This window comes from Syngnathus leptorhynchus, chromosome 10, assembly GCF_054491065.1.
Source record: "Syngnathus leptorhynchus isolate UIUO chromosome 10, UIUO_Slep, whole genome shotgun sequence".
In the NCBI taxonomy this organism is placed as follows: domain Eukaryota; kingdom Metazoa; phylum Chordata; class Actinopteri; order Syngnathiformes; family Syngnathidae; genus Syngnathus; species Syngnathus leptorhynchus.
The window spans coordinates 11,620,290-11,642,611 of NC_141204.1; the positions used below are offsets into that span (position 1 = coordinate 11,620,290).

At 45.4% G+C, this 22,322-nt stretch overlaps 2 protein-coding genes and 1 long non-coding RNA gene across 6 annotated transcripts; all 3 read left to right on the forward strand.

Moving 5' to 3' along the window:
• Window positions 1-104: 104 nt before the first annotated feature.
• plekha3 (pleckstrin homology domain containing, family A (phosphoinositide binding specific) member 3) lies at window positions 105-4,745 on the forward strand. Of its 4 annotated transcripts, XM_085921795.1 has the most exons (9): window positions 173-688; window positions 1,422-1,538; window positions 1,598-1,747; window positions 1,829-1,950; window positions 2,038-2,160; window positions 2,352-2,395; window positions 2,749-2,843; window positions 3,146-3,278; window positions 4,727-4,745. In XM_085921795.1, exons 1-8 carry the CDS (start codon window positions 649-651, stop codon window positions 3,238-3,240), a joined length of 786 nt encoding a protein of 261 aa, XP_085777921.1. In that variant the 5' UTR covers window positions 173-648; the 3' UTR covers window positions 3,241-3,278; window positions 4,727-4,745. The 4 variants fall into 4 exon arrangements, with proteins under 4 accessions (XP_085777919.1, XP_085777920.1, XP_085777921.1 ...); XM_085921793.1 differs by lacking the exon at window positions 4,727-4,745 and having other exon boundaries at window positions 105-688; window positions 2,038-2,164; window positions 2,256-2,395; window positions 3,146-4,571; XM_085921794.1 differs by lacking the exon at window positions 4,727-4,745 and having other exon boundaries at window positions 105-688; window positions 2,038-2,164; window positions 2,259-2,395; window positions 3,146-4,571.
• LOC147050458 (uncharacterized) lies at window positions 3,485-7,847 on the forward strand. Its single transcript, XM_085922598.1, has 8 exons — window positions 3,485-3,529; window positions 4,210-4,295; window positions 4,412-4,415; window positions 4,573-4,770; window positions 5,120-5,349; window positions 7,044-7,132; window positions 7,229-7,522; window positions 7,676-7,847. Exons 1-6 carry the CDS (start codon window positions 3,485-3,487, stop codon window positions 7,126-7,128), a joined length of 648 nt encoding a protein of 215 aa, XP_085778724.1. The 3' UTR covers window positions 7,129-7,132; window positions 7,229-7,522; window positions 7,676-7,847.
• A 2,971-nt stretch (window positions 7,848-10,818) lies between these two features.
• On the forward strand, window positions 10,819-21,718 carry LOC147050459 (uncharacterized). Its single transcript, XR_015067361.1, has 2 exons — window positions 10,819-12,281; window positions 18,580-21,718. It is a non-coding gene; the product is annotated as an uncharacterized LOC147050459 (long non-coding RNA).
• Window positions 21,719-22,322: the final 604 nt, after the last annotated feature.

A 22,322-nucleotide genomic window follows, 5' to 3' on the forward strand; every position in this document is an offset into this window, starting at 1 on the left:
AGTTATTTAAAACGCACTTGTTTATTATTTACTCTTCCCTCGCCGGCTTCCGTCCTCAACGTTTGTTTTGTTGACATTTTTTATCCTCCCTTTTGTGTTATCTGACTTATCATGTTATGAACCAAGATTACAGTGTACAAATTTATGAACTTATACATACATATTTACACACACACACACACACACACACACACACACACACACACACACACACACACACACACACACACACACACACACACACACACACACACACACTCTTATTAGTTTATACAAAATAGAGAGATAGATATAGGACAAAATTATGATGTTATGCTTGTGTAGAATGTATTTACTCTAGTTGAATTTGTGTGAAAATACCCTCGCGAGCCTCCGTCGTCTGCGTTTGTGTTGTTGACATTTTTTGTCCCTTTTTCCGTTAACTGACTTGTCCTCAAGTTAGCAACAAAGCTCACAGAACAACGCAATGCCTCCAACATTCACGTCAGCTCGACAAATTTTGACTTATTTTAGAGAGGAATAAGCGCAAAATGACAGTTTAGTGGTTGACCAACCCGTCGTGTTTCGTCGCTATGATGCCGCCAGGAATCGACAGTTGGGTTTAGCCCGTTAGCAGCTGTGACAATTTAAACTAGAAAAAATACACACATGGAGGGCGTTCTGTACAAATGGACCAACTACATGACAGGTGAGTCACCTTTCTGTGTTATGGGTATTCTCGATATGTCTCATTTGTGGACAGGCTCATTGGTATTGTCTTAATAGTTATGCATGTTGAATGTGATAGAATAACAATCGTGCTAAATTAGAGCCAAGACACTACTTACATGGTGTGCTGGTGTTACGGTAATTGTTTGACTACTTGTTTGACTCCTTATTTCAGTAGCTCAAGAAGTGAAACTCACGGAGATTTTTTGGACGATGTTTTTCTGAAGAAAAATTAAAAACAATTTTATATATGTCGTAAAAGTATATTTTACTTTTCTTAGCAGTAAGATGTAATCATACAAATTATATTCATTTTTTTTTAAATATGACACTGTCTAGTAAATCTACATAATACAAGAAATTAATTTTTTGTTTTATTTGAAACTCAGAAATTAATTGTGGTTTATAGGTAGCTTGAATTGTGCTCCATAAATCCAAGTTATTACATAAAAGCCCCCAAAATATATGTGCAAAGCTTGAAATAATACTATATACAATGCAAATATTCGAGAAGAACGAGCACTGCGGGTATTTTTAATCACAGTGTATGTAAAGTCATAAGGTCTAATACCGTTCTGTATTTACTCACACGGAAGACTATGTTGGCATAGCATATTTTTCTTTCATTGGAATGGACATTGCTGTTTGATGTGCATCTTCATAATGTTTCGGATTAATTGAGTAGTATTTCATTATGTGCACACGTGCGTCAGGCTGGCAGCCACGCTGGTTTGTGCTGGAGAACGGCGTCATCTCATACTACGACAGCGAGGACGACGTCGGCAAAGGAAGCAAAGGCTGCATCAAGATGTCTGTCTGTGAAATTAAAGGTTGGTTCATCAACATTCGTCGAGTGAAAGCAAGCGGACCTGACGTGGCTCCATTTCAGTTCACCCAACCGACATCACACGTCTGGAGCTGATCATTCCCGGCGAGCAGCATTTTTACGTGAGGGCGGTCAACGCAGCAGAGAGACAACGTTGGCTGGTGGCACTCGGATCCTCCAAAGCCGGAACCTTGGACTCGCACAGACACAGAGGTATGCATCAATCAATTTAAACTACTCATTCAAGTGGATGATTGGCCAGCCCTGATATGTGGGTATGCGTGTGCGTTGCAGGTTCAGACTGTCTGCGCACCAAAATGTCTGAGCTTCGCCTATACTGCGACCTGCTGGTGCAGCAGGTCCAAACCATCCAATTACAGAGCAGCGCAGAGCCCGAGGGCCCGCCCGCATCCGAGGTTTCAAATGAAACGAAAACACGGTTTGTTTGTGCCTGTTTCAGCTTGGACGCCAGCGGAAGCTCATTTTTTCCACCTGATCCCCAGGCCTCGCTCCTCAGCGCCACCTGCACCACCTTTATCCGGACACTGGACGAGTGCATGAGCCTGGCGCAGCAGAGCCTCGCGCCGCGCCCGCAACCTCCTGAAAGGCTCAGCCGCCCTCCTAATGTGCGTACGTATGTATTGTATGCGATGTGTGTTTAAAGCGTACAAAGACAACATACATCATTGAATGTGTACTTCCTGACAATGATGATTTTAAGAAGATCGTGCCGGGATAGACTCCAGCGTGGACAAGCGGTTCGGAAAATGGATGGATGTTGACTATTCCGTGTTGATGCGAATTGTTTGGTGTCCAGATGAGAAGATCAGTCAGTCACCCCGGCACGTCCATTTTGGACAGGTCAGTCTCAGCGCACACTCCCACTTTGGGTTCCCACCTGATTCTGTCCTTCAGGCTTCTCGCTTGCTGATCCCCCTTTGCAACTCTTCCATGTTTCTGGCTTATTCTTTCTGTTTAAGGTTCTCTGCTTGTCTTTCCTTTAAATGGCCCTTGTCTTAGCTTTGTAGCGAATGGATTCATTAACTAATTGATAATCTCATTATTTGGTAAAAATTTTTGGTAACTTGGTAACTTCTTTTTTCAAACAGCAGCCGATACTTTTGCCCATTTTCTTGAGATGTTACAGACCAAACCAATGACTTATGTTTGTCTATTTTCCGCTCTGGCAAAATAATGGTCTGTGTGTCGTTGAGGTGCGGCGTGCTGAAGGAGAGCTCCAGCGGAGGGCTGATATCCAAGCCACGGCGGGACCGGGTCAGCTCATACACTTCAGAGTTGACGTATAAAGGTGCCGGCAAGTTTGGATTTGGCCTCCACGTTGAAAAGATGTAGCACAAAGCTGATTTCCAAATAGAACACGTTTTGGTACACATCGGGCAAACAAACGACATTCAAGACAACCGTTCAGTAAGCTGCCGTAATATTAGTTGTGGCTTTTTCTGGGGGGGGAGAGGATAAAGAATATCTGCCAGTGATAATAAGTGAACGGTAAATTTTTAAGAGAACAGCTGTGTTGTTAGTGTGAGCAGCGCACGGGAGGCCTGGCTCAGTGGCATTCAGCAATGAATAAAGTGACAAGGTGTGTTCCAGGATTGCCGGAGTCATCGCACATCGCCAAGCAACGAGGGGTTGCGGCCAGTCCGAAGACCACGCCTGCAGACACGGACACAGACCTGTCCATCTGAAGGTCGGAAGGCGTCGTTTTGATGCAGACGCCGTGAATGTACGTATTTTACTCTCTCTCTCTCTCTATGGGAGCAAACCTTTGGCAAATGAGCATTTTGGACGTCGGATCTTTTATTTATATTTGCCCATGGGACTCGGAACTTGAATTCCTGCTGCGGCAAGTGGGACCAAAGTGGATGCTGTCCTTCCGCCCCTCTCTCCCATCCGCACAACAATGTGAACACGTGGCGCCATTTTGTGGCGATGGTCGCGGCTTCGACGTTGCTGCTGCCTTCAAAGACCATGCCTGTTTTGGGACTTATTTCCTCACGAGCGATTTTCAATTGGTTCATTGGAATGTTCACAAAATTAAAATCTTTGTACCGTGTCGCAGCAACTGCGCTCAGAATCAATCAGCTCATTCTCAGCCCCCCCCACCCGCCCCGCTGCCATGAATATGTGCCATCGTGATTTTGATCTAGTCCCAATAGCGCCAATGTGAGGGAGGTGCAATGCACGATTAGTACTTGTAGGCAGCAGCTGGACTCCATTTTTTTCTTGCCGCTTGTGCACTTTAACAGTCAAATTCCTTTTCTGGAGGGATTGGGATAACTGCGGCGCCACGGCAACACTTAATCATATGGCGTTAAAACAAACTGCACTAAAGCACCTAAAAATAATCAGAATTATATAAAAAAGTGGTTTTTTGAATGTTATGATACCCCTGAATAAAACCAGACACGATTCCTTTCGAAAGCATCTGTCCAAGTAGTTCATTTATCTCACTGAAGTTTTGATTTAACAGCTGTTTTGAGTCACATGCAATATTGCGTGCGTGCCTAAGAACCAACATCCGTACAAAAATCACTTTCCATACTGGCTCTCCCAAAAATGTCCTCACTCTTTGACGGCCCATTATTGTTCTCAGAATTCTTCTTTCCACTAATGTTTTCCCATAAGCCATTCCACTGTTGTGTCTGCCTTTACAGAAGGTGTGTGCATGTGTGCTCTTGGTATTTGTTGTTTTTGTCTCAATGAGCAAGCGTCACCCACGATCGCATCCATGCCGGATGCGGTCCGAGCTCGCCTGTTAAAAAGGCCGTGAACACAAATGAGAAATTGAGCAGTCGCCTCCAAAAGTATTGGAATGGAAAGGTCAGTCAGTTCCTTTGTTCACCTTTTTTAATTTAGCAAGGTCTGTTTCAATAGATAACTTGAAAAGTGATGTTGACAAATGAGCTTGAAGCATTTCATATTTGATGGCATGACCCTTTCTTGCGCTCCAGTTTCACTTCTGCAAAAGCGGACACGACGACAGCGATGACGATGATGTGTAAGCAAACGTTTAAAAGGTGGCTTTGGGCGCGGTCCCTGGCTCAGATGGACGCGGCGACGAACAGACGACAGGCGCTCAGCCATCAGTTTGGGTTTCACGTTTTGGATGTCTTTGTCTGATATTTCTCTTTAACGTGCGGAACAATTTGCCACTTTGTTTACTTTGGGCAGGAGGAGCCGAGGAGCAGCTCGCAGCAAGTCCCAAACCACGCAAGGTAACATCAGCACAAATGAATGTTAATTTTACTGCTACCTTTGTGTCAAAACCCAATGCCAGCAGCATCAAAATAGACTAGCTACCCCAACCTAGGTTATGGAGTTGGTTTGAACCATAACATTGTGCTTAGATATACAGGAAAGATTGAATGCATGATTCACTGAAAATGGCTAAACAATGTACCTCAATGAACGTTCAAAAATATTTAAAGGTTAAATGCAAGTGTGAAAGTTACAAGTGAAGTGTACGTTACTTGAAAAGTCAAATGTGCTGTATTGGAGGTGTAAAAAGCTAACCGTGTGTGTATGTGTGTGTTTGTGCGTGTGTGCGTGTGTGTTGCATCCCAGGCCCGGTGCGCTCCAGAGTTGGTGGTCCTGGCGCGCTGCGCGGGTTGTTACAAGCAGCCCAAACACACCACCAAAGCGGCAGGACCCTTGGAGGATCAGTCGTCCTCCAGCGAAGAAGACGACCACGAATTGGAACACGAGCCGCCGGCAGAGGGCGCCAATGAGCACGAGGAACGCCGCGCTTTATGTCAGAGCGAACCGCCAGGCGCCAGGATCACTGGCCTTGCAAGGTGACTGCTGTCTCCGAATGCCCTTGCCCACAATCCACACGCAACCCAATCTGCACACATGACAAAACAAACACAACCAATCTATGTGTAAGATCATCATGCTTTCCACACGTCATGTTTTATTTTTTATTGTCGCTGTTATTTGTTGTCATTCGTGACTAAAGTGGGCAAAGTTTTTTTTTCTTCTTTTACTATATTCATTTAGCAAATTTGCATCAGTAAAAGTTCATATTTTGTCCATAATTCATTTGATAACTTCATTATGGTTTATGTACGTTGCATACCTTTAAAAATGCATTTTGCTACCTGCTGCTAACTGAAAATGACATCACGTGACACACTATATTACTATGCACCATCCTTTGATGTCTATTGTCATGCATAATGGGGTGTCTAATTAAGCATGCATGTATGCTAATTAATTTTGCAGGTGTCTAAGGTGTGACTTTTGACACAGGTGTTTAAGCAGTGACGTGCGGTCAGGGGAGGCAAGGGAGGCCGTGCCTCCCCTGCCATCATGAAAAGGAAAAAAACAAATTCATTTGTTTTTATTATAAAGTAATTTTCCTTTTAATTTCAGTAGTTTTGTATCATTTTGAACCAAAATCACAGAATTTTTATAGTTATTTTAAAACCGAAGACGTTTCGCTCTGAGGAGCCAACTTCCGGCCTTGCCTCCTCTGAGGATTGTGTAATAACACGGCTTCTTATGCTGACAGTCTATGCAGTTAGACTGAACTGCTGTCTGTCTCTATGTCGCTGAACAAAACGGCTTTGAAAAGAGACCTTACGGAGGCAACAAAAACAAGGTTATCCAGCCTTATGGCAGGGGGTGCTAGTGATCTTGGGATGCTTCATGCGCCCACCTGTAGAATAAGTGATCTCCAGTTCAAATTTACAGTGAACAACTGATGAGCAGTCGTCCATTTATTTCGTTTTACATTCTTTTTTTTTTTTTCGTTTTTACATTTCGTTTTACAATGGAGGATTACATATCCAAACAATTTAGATTTTCGGTCGAAGCAGGAGGCTATCAGTAAAGGAAGACCGACTCCGAAGTTAAAAGGTTTGATTCAGACAACGGGGCTTTGGAGCATGTCTTTTCAAATGGAGTGGTATGCACGATCGAAAACAAGTTTTTGATTCCATGTGCTTTATTGAATGTTTTCACGTGTGAAGACTGATGATATGGGATTTCAATTATCCATCCATCCATTTTCTGAACCGCTTAGTCCCCACGGGGGTCGCGGGCGTGCTGGAGCCTATCCCAGCCGTCATCGGGCAGTAGGCGGGGGACACCCTGATCTGGTTGCCAACCAATCGCAGGGCACACAGAGACGAACAACCATTCACACTCACACCTAGGGACAAATTGGAGTGCTCAATCGGCCCATCAAGCATGTTTTTTGGGATGTGACCGGAGAAAACCCACGCGGCCACGGGGAGAACATGCAAACTCCACACGGAATCGAACCCGCACCCTGTGAGGCCAGCGAGCCACCCCGGATTTCAATTATAATAGTTCAAATTAAATAATGAATTGAAAACAGAAAATGGATGGATGGATATTTGAATAACTCTGAATGTTACGTCAGCTCCTCGTTTGTGTATGTGTCACGTTAGCGCAGAGAGAGAGAGAGAGAGAGAGAGAGAGAAGCCGCCGCCTGTGACGTCGTTTGCGCTCGTTTGTTCAGATACGGTGCCGCTCCCTTCTGCCGGCGGTCCCGACGGTCCTCTTGGTCGTGGTTGTCATCCAAAACATCGCCGTCCTCCACTTGAACAGGTACAGGTACGCACGCAATGAACAAACACTTGCCCACCACAAGTTAAAATGCTTGTGCAGCTTCCTGTATACCCTTTTTGTGTTCCAATGCCTCAGGACATCGTCAAAGAGTTGGGCGCGCTGGTGTCGACTTTGCCCAACATCATCCCGGACCACAACTGCACCGACTTATCCTGCCAATGGGCGGCGCTGCAGACCGCATTAGTACAGCTGAATGCAAGTCACAACAGCGACCTGGAGAAGAGTCAGACCTCATTCGCAGAGCTGAAGGCAAGTCAGAACGCGAGTCAGAGCCTGGTGGCCAAAGTCTGGCAGGAGATTCGCAGCGACAAAGGGCTTCTGAATCAGACACTGAAAGACCTGAAGACGGACTACAAGAGCATGTCTCAGGTGAGGTGGACATTTCTTAACGTCCCTCCCTCCCTGTTCTTACACACAAACTACTATCTCCTTTTAATAAGAACATGAGTATTGTTGAAAGATGCAAACAAATTGTCCCAGTTGGAGATCTCATTTCAGTTCTTTCAAACGCTTGGTGCGCAGGCGCTGTCATAAGAGAACGTTTCTGGGATGAAGTTCAGCACCAAAGACCGCGACCAAGACAACTCTGAGAATAATTGCCCCAACCTCCGGAAGGGCGCTTGGTGGTACAATTCGTGTCACTACTCCAACCTGAACGGGCTGTACAAGGCAACCGGCACTTGCGCTCCCACCAATGTAGCCTGGTACCGTTTGACCAACTCGTCTAATTCCTGCATGAGATTCGTGGAGATGAAGATCCGGCCCAGAATGTGGTCAGCCGGCGGAGTCTGGGAACGGCATCCCCGTGGGATCACGTGGGTGCTGCCCGACGTCACCCATTTGTGCAGCACGTCAAGTCAGATGGCGGTGCGCGGTGTGTGTCGGATTTGGCCCAAGCAAATTGGCTCAAGTGCAATTCCAAATTTCACCAGAAGCTTAACACGAGAGAGACCTGACAAACGGTTAGTTGGAAGTTAGTTCCTCAAAATGAACTCTGATTAAAATGCAGTTCGGCGCTGTTGCAGTTCCAAATTTAGACTGACGTGACATGGTAAATCTTTCGTTAGATTAGTAGAAAGTATTGACTGCGGAAACACGACCTGTTTTGAAATACACGCAGCACGTACGCACACGCACACACACACACACACACACACACACACACACACACACACACACACACACACACACACACACACACTTTTGGATCATTTCAGGATATTTTGCTTTGCTGTCATGAAATCCCTTACATCTGTTAACATAAGGAGTACCCATAACCCTCGGTTAGCTATGATTATGTATTGAGTCAATGATTGTTCGATGAAGTTGTGTTTTACATTCTTTTGCTTTGCCATGAAGTAAGTGGGACAGTTTAAGCAAAACAATGACATCTGTTAAAATAAGGCTGGTACATTCTGTAACAGCTGAAGCATTACAATGACATCTGTTAAAGTAAGGGTACCAACCCATAACCATCGTTTAGTTATGTTGCGTTGAATATTGAACTTGAATATTTGACGTTGAAGTTGTTTTAGTAGTTAAGTTTCATTTTCTTCGTTTTTGCGTAGTTTCAGTTGAATATATTCAAACATGGTTTATTGTTGTTACAATGTTGTTGATGTCACAAGGTTGGTTGGATGGATCATCAACATGTATTCAATATGGATGTTTTATTCATACATGAACGTATTCATGTGAGTAAGGACCGTTAAAGTAATCATTGTTTAGTTATGTGGAATATTTTTGAAGTGTTTTAGTCGTTAAGTTTTCTTTTCTTGAAACAAAATTTGGATTTTGGCAACTAGGCCAACTGATTACTCCACCTATTCCAGCAATTTATACCCTCAGTCTCCTTTTTGTCCCCTCCCTTTACGAATGAATGTTCAGTTTTACAATCCAAAGAGGTTTGCGACTGCATCATTTTCGCTTGAATGAGAAATGGCGAGTGGAATTGTTGTTGTTTGTACGAACAATTGAGATGTGTAACTTTTTTCCTCATTCATTAAACTTTCTCTTGATAATCCTTTGATTTGATGATAAAAAAAAAATTCGTGTATATTTTACTTTTTTTTTTTTTTTTTGCTTCGATTGTTGAAAAAAATTGGAGGTCGAACCTCGCGAGATGAGCCTGGAGGACCCAAGAAAACCCGACCGCGCGGCCCGGATGCTGACTGACTCCGTTCGTTATTGCATTTTCGTTACTTTGAGGATTGCATCAACTCTAATCATGCCTCCAAAGGAACCAAGTGGGAGCAGTAAAGCCACACAAAGACGCTCTTAAAGCAATGCGACAGTGAGCACCCGTCCTCCATCCATCCATCCATCCATCCATCCATCCATTTTCTGAACCGCTTTGTCCCCACAGGGGTCGCGGCCATGCTGGACGGTTGCCAGCCAGGGCACACATAGACGAACAACCATCCGCACTCATACTTAGGGACAATTCAGAGTCTTCAATCGGCCAACCAAGCATGTGTTTAGGATGTGGGAGGAAACCGGAGTGCCCGGCGAAAACCCATGCGGACACGAGGAGAACATGCAAACTCCACACAGGGAGGGCCCGTGGCACCCTCCTAACTGTGAGGCGGACGTGCTACCCTATTTATTCTCATTCTCTCTCTCTCTCTCGCTCTCACTCTCGCTCTCTCTCTCTCTCTCTCTCTCTCTATATATATATATATATATATATATATATATATATATATATATATATATATATATATATATATATATATATATATATATATATATATATATATATATATATATATATATATATTGATTGATTGATTGATTGCACATACACGTGCTGCTCGTGTGTGTGTGTGTGTGTGTGTGTGTGTGTGTGTGTGTGTGTGTGTGTGTGTGTGTGTGTGTGTGTGTGTGTGTGTGACTGATGGAGTGGTGGGCTGTGTTCCATTTTGTGAGGTCAGCTTGGCGAGTTTGCTCGTGCAAAGCGTTCAAACAGCATCAAGTGTACAGCAGAGGAGTTCACAGAGTATATTGTAATGTGTAGTATGTAAAGTGAGTCTGAAAAGTCTACACACCCCTCTTCAAACACCATATATATTATTTTAACACGATATATATATATATATAAATATATATATATATATATATATATATATATATATATATATATATATATATATATATATGTGTATATGTATATGTATATATATATACATATATATATATGGAAAAAAGGAAACGAAAAAAGGATATGGAAATGGAAAAATGGAAACGAAAAGCCAGTTAGCAGCTAAATTAGCAATGCTAACAGCCACCGCAGTTCCGGTCAAAGGTTCTCAATATATATTGATATATATATATATATATATATATATATATAGATGTAGATGAATATGAACCATTCCAGTGTTCACCTCTCGGCACAACGAAGGCTGTTGGCCAGTCGAGTCAGCAGACGAGCACACACACACACACACACACACACACACACACACCACACACACACACCCACACAAACACGCTCACAGAGTGTTTACTGTACATTGAAAATTAATTGGTTATAATAATGAGATAACAGACTCTACGAATTCAGTGTTTTTGTTCCTCGGTTGGAAAAAACAGCAACAACCGTGTCTTAGGTTCATTCTTCCCTGTTGAAATGTGTCAAAACATGTTCAATTTGCCTAACCTGTAAAGGGAAATGTGCTTTCAGCAGTTAGCAAACATATTTTTCAAGGTTGTGTTAAACATATAATCATATCAATATAATATCTAGTATTGGGGGGAGGCTCGGTTGCAGTTTCCGCCAGTTCTGAGTTCCTCCCCCACGTGCTCCTCCTTTTGATGTCTTGGATGCCCTGGCTACAGAGGCGTTGCTACACTAAAGGAAGGGAGATAGTGGCTGTAGTAACGCTGATTAGAAAAGGAATGTAGTGTAGTGTGAATTGATCTTCTCGACCCCCACATTGGGAGTGCAGTCTGCTTTCTTCCCCCAACCAGTTGTCCTCTCCACAGGTGGCCGACTCCTGCTAAGTTTAACTTCTTAGTAAACTAACACAACACATAATAATAATAATATCTAACCTTACTTAAACCTTTCAGCACATATTAAGTAAATGTAAGGTAACTGATATACAGTTCCTTAAACGAACATTGAGTAAATATGGGATAACTTTAATGTGACTTCTTCAAACTGTATATAACCAATTTTGATCATCTACAATCTATGAATCAAAGCTACAGTTAACTAAAAGGAATGAAGTCCCTTTAAACTGACAAAGGACATTTCGCCTATGCAAAGAAGCTCTGCTCATTGTCATTGAAGACTCCTTACAAAACAAACACAAAAGTAACATAAGGACAGGAAGGAAACATAAGGCTGACGGGGATCAAAAGACATTCCTTGAACCAAATAGAAAGCATTTAGTTTAAAGGAGAGTCGTAAACTCATAAAGATAAGGCCTCCTGGTCTGGCAGGCCAAGGCTTCCCCCGAGATTATTCCAACAGAGTACCAGACGATAACACCTCGAGGTCGGTGATCAAAGAACAATACCACGTCCAGGTGGTTGGGCTTCGAGAGGAAAATCCCCAAACTCCTGACCGCAGTGATGACACCTCGACGGGGAGGAGATGACCATCGACCAATCATCACACAATATTTTGCATGCTTTAAATATTCATATTGTGTTTCTTTAAAACTGGGCAACCCGGAAGAATGTGTCGTCTTTTGGTGGTCACAGAAACGCACGAGTTTTAGTGTGAGGGACCCGGGACCCAGGCCTGTATTAGAGCACTTTGTTAGGAATAAACATTTGGTAAATTTGGTCTGATTGATCTACTGGTCTTCTCTTTGACAGAACGAACTCGCAAAATTGTTAGGTGCGCCAGTGTGTGGATTAGGACATAGAAACTTGTGTTAAAGTTGATCGTAATTTGGAGTCAGATCAATAGCTAAAATCCGTATCCTAACAATTTCTTGGTGACCCCGACGTGATGTCGAGAGAAGGGTAATTGACAACTCGTGGTCTGTATCCAGGACACCGGACAGCGTCCGGGACGCTGTCTCTCGGTCGGCGAACCGTTTGGAATAAGTAAGGTGCACAACGTTGAGCTGGTACAACGTCTCCTCAACCCTGAGCGCTCATCACTGATAAGGTAAGCAGAATACCTGTTACTATAAGTCGAAATTCTGCAAATTGAAAAAGGAAATTTAAGAGGAGACTGTTGTTCAGATCAAATAAAGTGTGCAAGAGATACATACGGCAAATAAGTTTGGAACTTACGTGTGTGACGTGTACGGTAAAGTCAGGGACTTACGCGTATTACGAATAGGTCCGGGACCTAGCCTAGTCGTGGCGGACAAGGGTACGTTGACGAGCGTATTCAAATAGCCAGGTTTTTTTGAGATCCTGGGAGGTGTGAGGCTCTCCCAAAAACATCCGGTGGTAACAGTTCCTTCTGTGAGAGATCAGACCGCTAAAACATCCAAAATGCCCCAAATTGATAGGAGTGTGTGTGAGATAGTGTGTGTGATGAGAGGTGTGTGTGCGTTGAGAGTGTGAATGGTAGGATAAATTGACAGTAAAAAACAGTACTAGCAAAAACCAACCGTAATACACAGGCTAGTAATTTTGTTGAAGGGTAAATTTAATCCTGCATTGAGGATCCTCAAAGTAAAAAAAAAAGTAAAAAAAAAAAAAAAAAGTAAAACAAAAAATTGAAAAAATTGGAAAAATCTAAAAATACCAAGTTAAGATAGGAAATAAAAAACGGTAAATCTCTAACTCTTGAAGGTGATGAGAAGTACATGGCAAGTAGATTTCTTAATTGTATGCGATACATGCCAAAGTGGAAGAGAAAGCGGTGGAAATAGATAAGAAAGGAGTTGAATACAAGGGCATTATCCATCTTTGCATGATGCAACACCCCCGAGTGCCCCCACACTCGGAGTGACTGCTGTTGGACCGCCGCCGTACGGCAACCCCGGAGTGATGGCTCCAGTGGTGACGTTGGGTGGCCGACTGGTGGTGGATGTCGAGGGCGAAGGTGAAAGGGCGGATCAAAGTATTGTACAACTGATTGAACAAGCAGTAAATAGAGAGAGGCGACGGATCAGGGAGGAGGAGGCGTCCCGCGTGGACACTTCCACCCCCGCTCCGAGCCCTCAAACGTCCAACATAACGAAAGGAGTAGGTGGGCATAGACTAAGTGCCGAGAACGAGGAGCTAAAGAAGAAACTTGATCAAGTTGATGAGCAGCGTAGACAGGAAGCGCAGATGTTGAAATGGGTAACTGAGAAAATAAGACAAGACGCGAAGAGCGAGTGGAGACAGAAGGAGCATTCACAGCGGGACAGTAGCGGTGAGGAGGAAGATGATGTTGTGATGCAACAGAGGAAAATGTTGGAGTACGCGAATCTGAATGGTAGAAAAAAGGGCGGACAGGGAGAGAGCCAGACACGGAGAGAATATAATTTGCGGAGTACTCGTGGACAGATGATACAAGCAGAGGTTCAGAAAAATGAGTTGATGTGTCCCCTAGTGGCAACAGCGGATGGTCAGCGTTACGAGCCCATGGTGCTCCGTGATGTAACTGCGATGATGGAAAAGATGCCCCCACTACACAGAGGAGGCAAGGTGTGGCTGAACAAGTTTTTGGCTCTAATGAGTGGACAGAGTTGTACACTTGGTGACATGCGACAGATGTTGGCAGGAGCATGCTCCCTAGTGCAATTGCAGGCGATTGAGGAAGCAGCAGGCACAGCGAGACTGGGGAGGGAGGTGCCCTTGCCACAAGTAGCAGCGCCCCTGTTTGAAAACATTAAAATGACTTTCCCACAACCCACCGATTTGGCCCCCACTATGTTTCCTTATGATGTGAAAATGTCACCTGCCCAACATTATGTAACATGTGTGGAGAGTTGGATTGAAACCACAGGTCGCCATCCGGCTCTCACGCACGAGGCAGAGGTGCTCTTCCGGACGGCGCTGGTGGATGGACTTCCGCCAGATGTGAAGAAGCAGTTAATGTCAGACCCTGACATTCTGGTTTGTGCCGAGGAACGATTTAAACGTCATCTTTTGCATCACTGCAGAATGTTTACTGAGTCACAAGCTAAAGTTGATAACGAGACAGACGCATTATCCAAACAGTTGTTGAAATTACAGTTGGCAAAAATGCATGGTGAAGCTAGACAGTCTAAATCACAGAAAAAGGAAATGCAAATGTCACAGGCTCCTCAGGTGGTGGGACGCGGAAGGGGCCAGTTCCGGGGCGGATACAGAGGCCGGGGAGGGAGTGCACCTGCTTACCCGGGGAGGGCGACATACAAAAACCATTCGCCCAACGCATGCTACATCTGCGGCGAAACCGATCACTGGGCAAGAGAGTGCCCGCAGTATCGACCGCACGGAGCCGGCCGTCCAGCCGGAGGCCCGCCACATCAACCCGAGGAGCCGATACAACAAACACGAACAGCTCCCTCGAGTGGACGACCCTGGCAACAGCCACAAGCACACAGAGGTCAGTACTATCAACATGATGATCTCTGGTGTGGACAATTCGAATAGGGATGCCCGGGGAGCCAGAGAAGCAGCGGCCCGGCGGAGCCAATGCTTCATGTGACAGTGGAGGGAAAACCTGTGCAGATGCTGGTGGACACAGGTGCAACATATTCATCAATAAACACTGCCCTTCCTGTATCCTCACTGTCAAAGAAAACAACAACTTTGGTCGGCTTCTCGGGAAAACCACAAACTCTGCCTTTTACCAAACCACTTGAGACTGTGATCACCCGGACGGGGTGTAGACTCTGGCACAAATACATCCATTCCACGGACACCCCAATCAATTTGATGGGGAGGGACTTGTTGTCAGCCGTTGAAGCCAGAATTCTGTGTGGGCCAGAGGGAGTGATTATTCAATTTCCAGATGGCATCAGCATCCAGTGCTCACAACAAATACAACAACATGGTCAGTGGCTGATGGCGCCCCTACCAACAGAAGCAGAAACGGCAACCATCTACTGGGCCAGGCTGGAGCCAGAGACCCCTGCTGGTGGTGGTGTGTTCTCGACCTACCAACTGTGGAAACCCTGGATCTGCTCACTGACGCCATACCACCCACCTGTTGATCCTTTGCATTGCACTCTATATTATGACCGAAAAAGTGATGATGTATATCGGGATTTGTTTGAAGAAATTGAAGGGCACATGTGGGATTTAATTTCATCATGCATTTTGATTGGTAAAGAGGGAGTTGCAGCGGTAACTGAGCTGACACATGAACAAATGCAGTGGTTCAAAATGACAGAAAAAGGGGTGCCACACATTTCCCTAGCTCTTGCCCCAGGACACGAGGCCAGACAATTGGGCTCAATGGTCAAGCGGTTGTTGCAACAGACTGATTGGCGGGAAACTTACATTCCTAATTTGTACTGGTCTAAATCTCAGAATGCATACCAAATTAAACAACCCATGTCAGATACAGGATTGCTGGAGATGACGATAGTGTCCCGCACACACGGTAGGGAATTAACTGACCATGAGGACGCTGAAGTAATGCTGGCGGCCTTGCCCGACACACTTTGGTCCCAAGGTCCATTTGATGTCGGATTTTGTCACTCAGTGGCCCCTATTGATCTCCAAATGGATGAGACGCGGCTTATCAAACGGCCTCAATATCGTTGGCCGGAAGAAGCGGACCAAGGCATGGAAGACACTCTGTGTGGCCTCTGGGACGCAGGGGTGTTGGAAGTGTCGTGTTCCGAATGGAACACACCGCTGAGGCCGGTGCGGAAGGCAGATGGGAAAACATGGCGCATGGCACATGATCTGAGAGCAGTAAATGATGTCACTATCACTCCTGTTCTTCCTGTGCCGGACCCGCACCGGATCCTAGCGTCATTGAATCCTGCCTACCAGTGGTTCACAGTGATTGATTTGGCCAATGCTTTCTTTTGTCTTCCGCTTTCCCCCTCAGTGCGGCACGTGTTCGCATTCACCTACAACGGGATAAAATTGCAATACACTCGCATGCCGCAGGGATTCAAAAATTCGCCAGGTTTGTTCAATCAGGTGCTCAAGGGACTCCTCGAACCATGCCAAATGCCGGATGGAACTTTGTTGTTGCAGTATGTTGATGATTTGTTGATTGCAGCAAAGGATGAGAAGGCGTGTCTTGCAGGAACAAAGAAAGTGTTGTTGTGGTTAGGAGAGAAAGGATTCAAGGTGTCGAGAAAGAAACTGCAATGCTGTCGCCAACAGGTCACTTTTCTGGGTCGGGTGCTGACCCCTAGTGGCCTCGCCATGTCGCCTGAGCATAGAAACTCCATCCTCCGCCATCCAAGGCCCGCCACTGTGCAGGAGCTGCTATCATTCCTGGGGTTGTGCGGCTATAGCAGACACTACATACCCTGCTTTGCCGACAAAACCGGTGTCCTCCGAACCCTGATCCGTGAACAGGGAGCCAGGAATCTCAAGGCTTGCCTGGTCTGGACACCGGAGGCTGCTGAGGTCTTTGTATCACTGGTGCAGGAGCTGGCCTCTGCTGCAGCCTTGGCCACTCCTGATTACACTCTGCCCTTCCATTTAGATGTCTCCATTTCAGGAAAAGTTGTGAATGGAGCTCTGTACCAGAAAATGCAGCATGGACGTGCAGTGCTGATGTATTGCAGCGTCCCCTTGGACAACATTGAGCAACGACAACCCGACTGTTCCAGATATGCTGCTGGCCTGGCAAAGATCTTACTCAAGACAGCTCACACAGTAATGGGCCATCCCATTTATGTGTTGACTGATCATGCAGTATCCTCATTTGTCGCGTCAGCAGCATTCACGTTGACTCCGCTGCGTCAAACACGGTTGTTGAAAATATTGACTGCTCCAAATGTCCACTATATCCATTCCGGAGTGAACATGGCTGATCAATTGTTGGTGGGTCCACATGAGTGTGCGTTAAAGGTCCAGACAGTGGCGAAAGTCCGACCTGACCTCTATTCCACTCCGCTCGGGCACGGTCGGGTGGTGTTCACAGATGGCTGCTGTTGGAGAGACAAAGAAGGCTCCCTCCATGCGGCCGCGGCGGCGGTCGAGTGGAGGGATGGTTCCTTCCAGCCCCTTAAAGTGATGAAGCTCACCACCCGCCAATCGGCCCAGGCGGCGGAAGTTTTTGCATTGGTATTAGCCCTAGAGCAGTGTAAGGGGGAGGCTGTGACCATCTACTCTGACTCCGCCTATGCGGTGTCGGCGGCCTTAATCGATCTGGTAGGGTGGCTACAGAATGGGTTCACAACGGCCAGAGGCTCAGAGATTGCACACAAGGACTTGATGATGCAGCTGTTCGAGACGTTGAAATACCCGAGCGAGGTAGCCGTTGTCAAAGTGCCTGGACACTCTAAAGCTGACACCTTAGTGGCCAGGGGAAACCAAGCAGCTGATGAATTGGCCAAACAGACGGCCGGGTATGGCGGGGCAGCGGACATGATGGTGTCCCGCGGTCCAGTAATCCTGGACGGGGAACACCCCGACTCCTGTTTGCCTCTGTCGCTCTCACATGCCGATCTGTGTGCCGCCCAGGATGCCACGTCCCCGGAACAAAAATCAGTCTGGTTGGCAGCAAAGGCTGTCAAACGATCGGATGGCTTGTGGGTAGGACCCAAAGGCCAGCCCGCTCTTCCGGAAGGAAAGCTAATGGCAGAGGTCCTATCACAGGCACACACACCGTCCCATGTGGGTCCCCATGCCATGATGGTCCATCTTCGAAGTTGGTGGCATCCCAGACTTTCGGACGTGGTCTGGAGATTCGTTGCGGATTGCGAGTCCTGCCAGAAATTTAATGCACGTCCTACGTTGAAGCCTAAGCCCGGCCTGTTTCAGCCGGCCCCGTGGCCGGGGGCCGAGGTGATCATTGATTTCACCGACATGAATACAAGAGTGAATGGTAAACGCTTTTTGCTTGTGTTGGTTGACGCTTACTCAGGCTGGCCCGAGGCGTATCCGTGCTCGAAGGAAGATTCTACTGCTGTGATCAAGGCTTTGATCACCCATTACATCCCCACGCATGGTTTTCCAGCCCTGATCCGCTCTGACAATGGTACACACTTTAACAACAAAGCCTTGGCCAAGGTGGAATCAATTCTGGGTTTGAAGCATCGATTCGGCTGTGCCTACCATCCTCAGAGCCAGGGCAAAGTTGAACGAATGAACCGGACGTTGAAGGAAAAACTGGCCAAAATTATGGCTCAAACAAAAATGAATTGGCTCCAAGCTCTTCCGCTTGCCTTGTTGTCTGTGCGCCAATCCGTTAACAGGCACACTGGATTTGCACCGTTTGAATTGATGACAGGTCGTCTAATGCCGGGACCAGCGACAACGCTCGTCCCGCCGGAGGATGTTACGGTACCAAATTTGTCTCATGCAGCATATTGGTCCTATTTGTCTGCTTTGGTGTCCAGTGTTTCTGCACAGATTGGAGAGAAAACCGCTGCAGCTGTGGCGGAGGGAGACGTGTCGGTGGATAATCAGCTCACACCATACGTGTACGTCCGAGTCGTCTCCAGAAAATGGACGGAGCCCAGGTGGAAGGGCCCCTTTCGTGTCTTGGCCAGGACGTCTCACGCGGCCCAGCTCGACTTCAAAGGACGCCGGTGGTATCACTACACACACCTACGTCCGGCCCCAGAGTTTGTTCCGTCAGGATGAAGGTATTCTTGTTTGGCCGTGTCCCGGACCCGGCCAAAAGGGGGGTGACAGAAGGAGAAGGAGCAGCAATACGGAAAAGTAAAGGAGAGGGCTCGAAAGGATTTTCGGATTTTTCAGAATTAATTTTAGTAGTGCTATTTTTAGTAAGTTGTCTTTTTGTGTGGACATTGATGACAATTGATGAGACTATCCAGCAGAAAACGTCCCAGATTCAAATTTTACCCACTTATAAACAATACCGATGCAAAGGAGAAGTAGTTTTTGAGGCTGAGGTGAACACAACAGAAGAGCTCTCACGAGAAGAACAGGGAGGTTTGAGACAGAGATGTGACAGCGGAAATTGGCAAATGCATGTCACGTTGTTTAATTGGACAGAGACAAACCAAACGTTACAGGACAAACTGGAAAAGTACCAGAGAAGGGTGTGGAAGAAGCAAATTGAACAGGTAAGGGAAATATTGGATTTAGCCCCACCAGACAGAGAAGGGACATGTATTCACCAATGTAAAGAGGATGGACGGTTTGTAGTTGCTTCATGTCATGGACAAAAGAAGTTAACATATGGAAAAATGTGGTTGTTTTATTTTATTTATGGTTTTTCAATGCTTAGGGAATGAGTTTGGTTTGTCCTCAGTTGAGAGGGCATTGGAGAGTCACGGCATACAATTATTCACTAAAAAAGAAAGCCCGTTTTTGACAACCATGTGACTCAACAAAATATGACATGTTTAAAGTTAAAGGGGACCGGCATAAGTATTGGGACAATAGATTCCACATGGTGGAAATTCAATTTCAAATTCAAAAATTTGTCACTGACTGTAACCTCTCCTCTCTCTCGTGCAGACATCTGGTTGTGGTGTGGTGATGACAAATTATATGATCGCTTGCCAAAGAATGCATCAGGTATCTGTGCCCTCGTGTCTTTGATAATGCCTGTGGTGGTTGTCCCCATTGAAATACAGAATCTCAATTGGGACCTGGAGTCCCCATTGGCGGAGCTCCTGAAGCGAGCCAAAAGAGACGTTTTGCCCCGTGGTTGAGCGACGACGATCCAACATATATTGACGCTATAGGAGTGCCCCGGGGTGTACCAGATGAGTATAAACTCGTTAATCAAGTGGCCTCGGGATTCGAAAGTATCTTCCTATGGATCACCCCCAATAAAAATGTAGACCGTATTAATTACGTTCATTACAATGTCCAACGACTGGATAATTATACAGCTGAATCATTTGCCGCAGTTCATGAACAATTGGCCGCAACGTCATTAATGGCGTTCCAAAATAGAATTGCGTTGGACATGCTATTGGCTAAGGAACATGGTGTGTGTGGAATGTTTGGTGATGCATGTTGTACTTTCATCCCAAACAACACGGCACCAGGGGGACGACTGACCAAGGCGTTGGAAGGACTAAGGACACTGAATAAAAAGATGAAAGATCATTCAGGTGTACACACCGATATTTGGTTTGATTGGATGAAAACGTTTGGAAACTGGAAAGGGCTCATCATGTCTGTGCTTGTTGCTGTGGCTATTTTTACTACAATTATGATGTTATGCGGTTGTTGTTGTGTTCCATGTATTAGATCACTCACTGTCCGGTTGATCGAGAAAACCGTTGGCCCGTTGCCACCGATGGGCCAATATACCCTGGGGGCTCAACATGAGCCGCGGGAGGAAGAAAGGACCGATAGCGCACTGGTAGATATTTGCTAGAGTCGCGGGTGATGACCTCATAAATGAGGTCATGAGAGGGAATAAAGGGAAATGTGCTTTCAGCAGTTAGCAAACATATTTTTCAAGGTTGTGTTAAACATATAATCATATCAATATAATATCTAGTATTGGGGGGAGGCTCGGTTGCAGTTTCCGCCAGTTCTGAGTTCCTCCCCCACGTGCTCCTCCTTTTGATGTCTTGGATGCCCTGGCTACAGAGGCGTTGCTACACTAAAGGAAGGGAGATAGTGGCTGTAGTAACGCTGATTAGAAAAGGAATGTAGTGTAGTGTGAATTGATCTTCTCGACCCCCACATTGGGAGTGCAGTCTGCTTTCTTCCCCCAACCAGTTGTCCTCTCCACAGGTGGCCGACTCCTGCTAAGTTTAACTTCTTAGTAAACTAACACAACACATAATAATAATAATATCTAACCTTACTTAAACCTTTCAGCACATATTAAGTAAATGTAAGGTAACTGATATACAGTTCCTTAAACGAACATTGAGTAAATATGGGATAACTTTAATGTGACTTCTTCAAACTGTATATAACCAATTTTGATCATCTACAATCTATGAATCAAAGCTACAGTTAACTAAAAGGAATGAAGTCCCTTTAAACTGACAAAGGACATTTCGCCTATGCAAAGAAGCTCTGCTCATTGTCATTGAAGACTCCTTACAAAACAAACACAAAAGTAACATAAGGACAGGAAGGAAACATAAGGCTGACGGGGATCAAAAGACATTCCTTGAACCAAATAGAAAGCATTTAGTTTAAAGGAGAGTCGTAAACTCATAAAGATAAGGCCTCCTGGTCTGGCAGGCCAAGGCTTCCCCCGAGATTATTCCAACAGAGTACCAGACGATAACACCTCGAGGTCGGTGATCAAAGAACAATACCACGTCCAGGTGGTTGGGCTTCGAGAGGAAAATCCCCAAACTCCTGACCGCAGTGATGACACCTCGACGGGGAGGAGATGACCATCGACCAATCATCACACAATATTTTGCATGCTTTAAATATTCATATTGTGTTTCTTTAAAACTGGGCAACCCGGAAGAATGTGTCGTCTTTTGGTGGTCACAGAAACGCACGAGTTTTAGTGTGAGGGACCCGGGACCCAGGCCTGTATTAGAGCACTTTGTTAGGAATAAACATTTGGTAAATTTGGTCTGATTGATCTACTGGTCTTCTCTTTGACAGAACGAACTCGCAAAATTGTTAGGTGCGCCAGTGTGTGGATTAGGACATAGAAACTTGTGTTAAAGTTGATCGTAATTTGGAGTCAGATCAATAGCTAAAATCCGTATCCTAACACCTGAAACCTTAATGCCTGTTTGAAACCCCATCTTTGGTTTGGATCCCTAATTTGAAAACTGTCCCAAAGTCCTAAATTAAATCCCTACCTTCTTGGCCATTCCAATGAAATCCTGTACCTTTAATTTCCCTCATGATCATCATTATATCGACCTGCCTACCTATTTGAAAGCCCAACCTACGCTCTTGGAAGCTTAGCCCTGTGTTGAAACCATAACCCTCATTTCACATTGAAATTGCATCAAACAAAGTCAATAGTCTGTTCAACCAACCAACCAACCAACCAACCAACCAACCAACCAACCAACCAACCAACCAACCAACCAACCAACCAACCAACCAACCAACCAACCAACCAACCAACCAACCAACCAACCAACCAACCAACCAACCAACCAACCAACCAATCAACCAATCAATCAATCAATCAATCAATCAAACAATCAATCAATCAATC

Coding starts and splice junctions, on each gene's coding strand:
- LOC147050458 (XM_085922598.1), top strand. CDS start 3,485: ATGGTCGCGGCTTCGACGTTGCTGCTGCCTTCAAAGACCATGCCT. Junction 3,530..4,209: donor TGCCTTCAAAGACCATGCCT/GTTTTGGGACTT, acceptor CTGCCTTTACAG/AAGGTGTGTGCATGTGTGCT. Junction 4,771..5,119: donor CAAGTCCCAAACCACGCAAG/GTAACATCAGCA, acceptor GTTGCATCCCAG/GCCCGGTGCGCTCCAGAGTT.
- plekha3 (XM_085921793.1), top strand. CDS start 649: ATGGAGGGCGTTCTGTACAAATGGACCAACTACATGACAG. Junction 1,748..1,828: donor GGACTCGCACAGACACAGAG/GTATGCATCAAT, acceptor TGTGCGTTGCAG/GTTCAGACTGTCTGCGCACC. Junction 1,951..2,037: donor AGGGCCCGCCCGCATCCGAG/GTTTCAAATGAA, acceptor CCTGATCCCCAG/GCCTCGCTCCTCAGCGCCAC.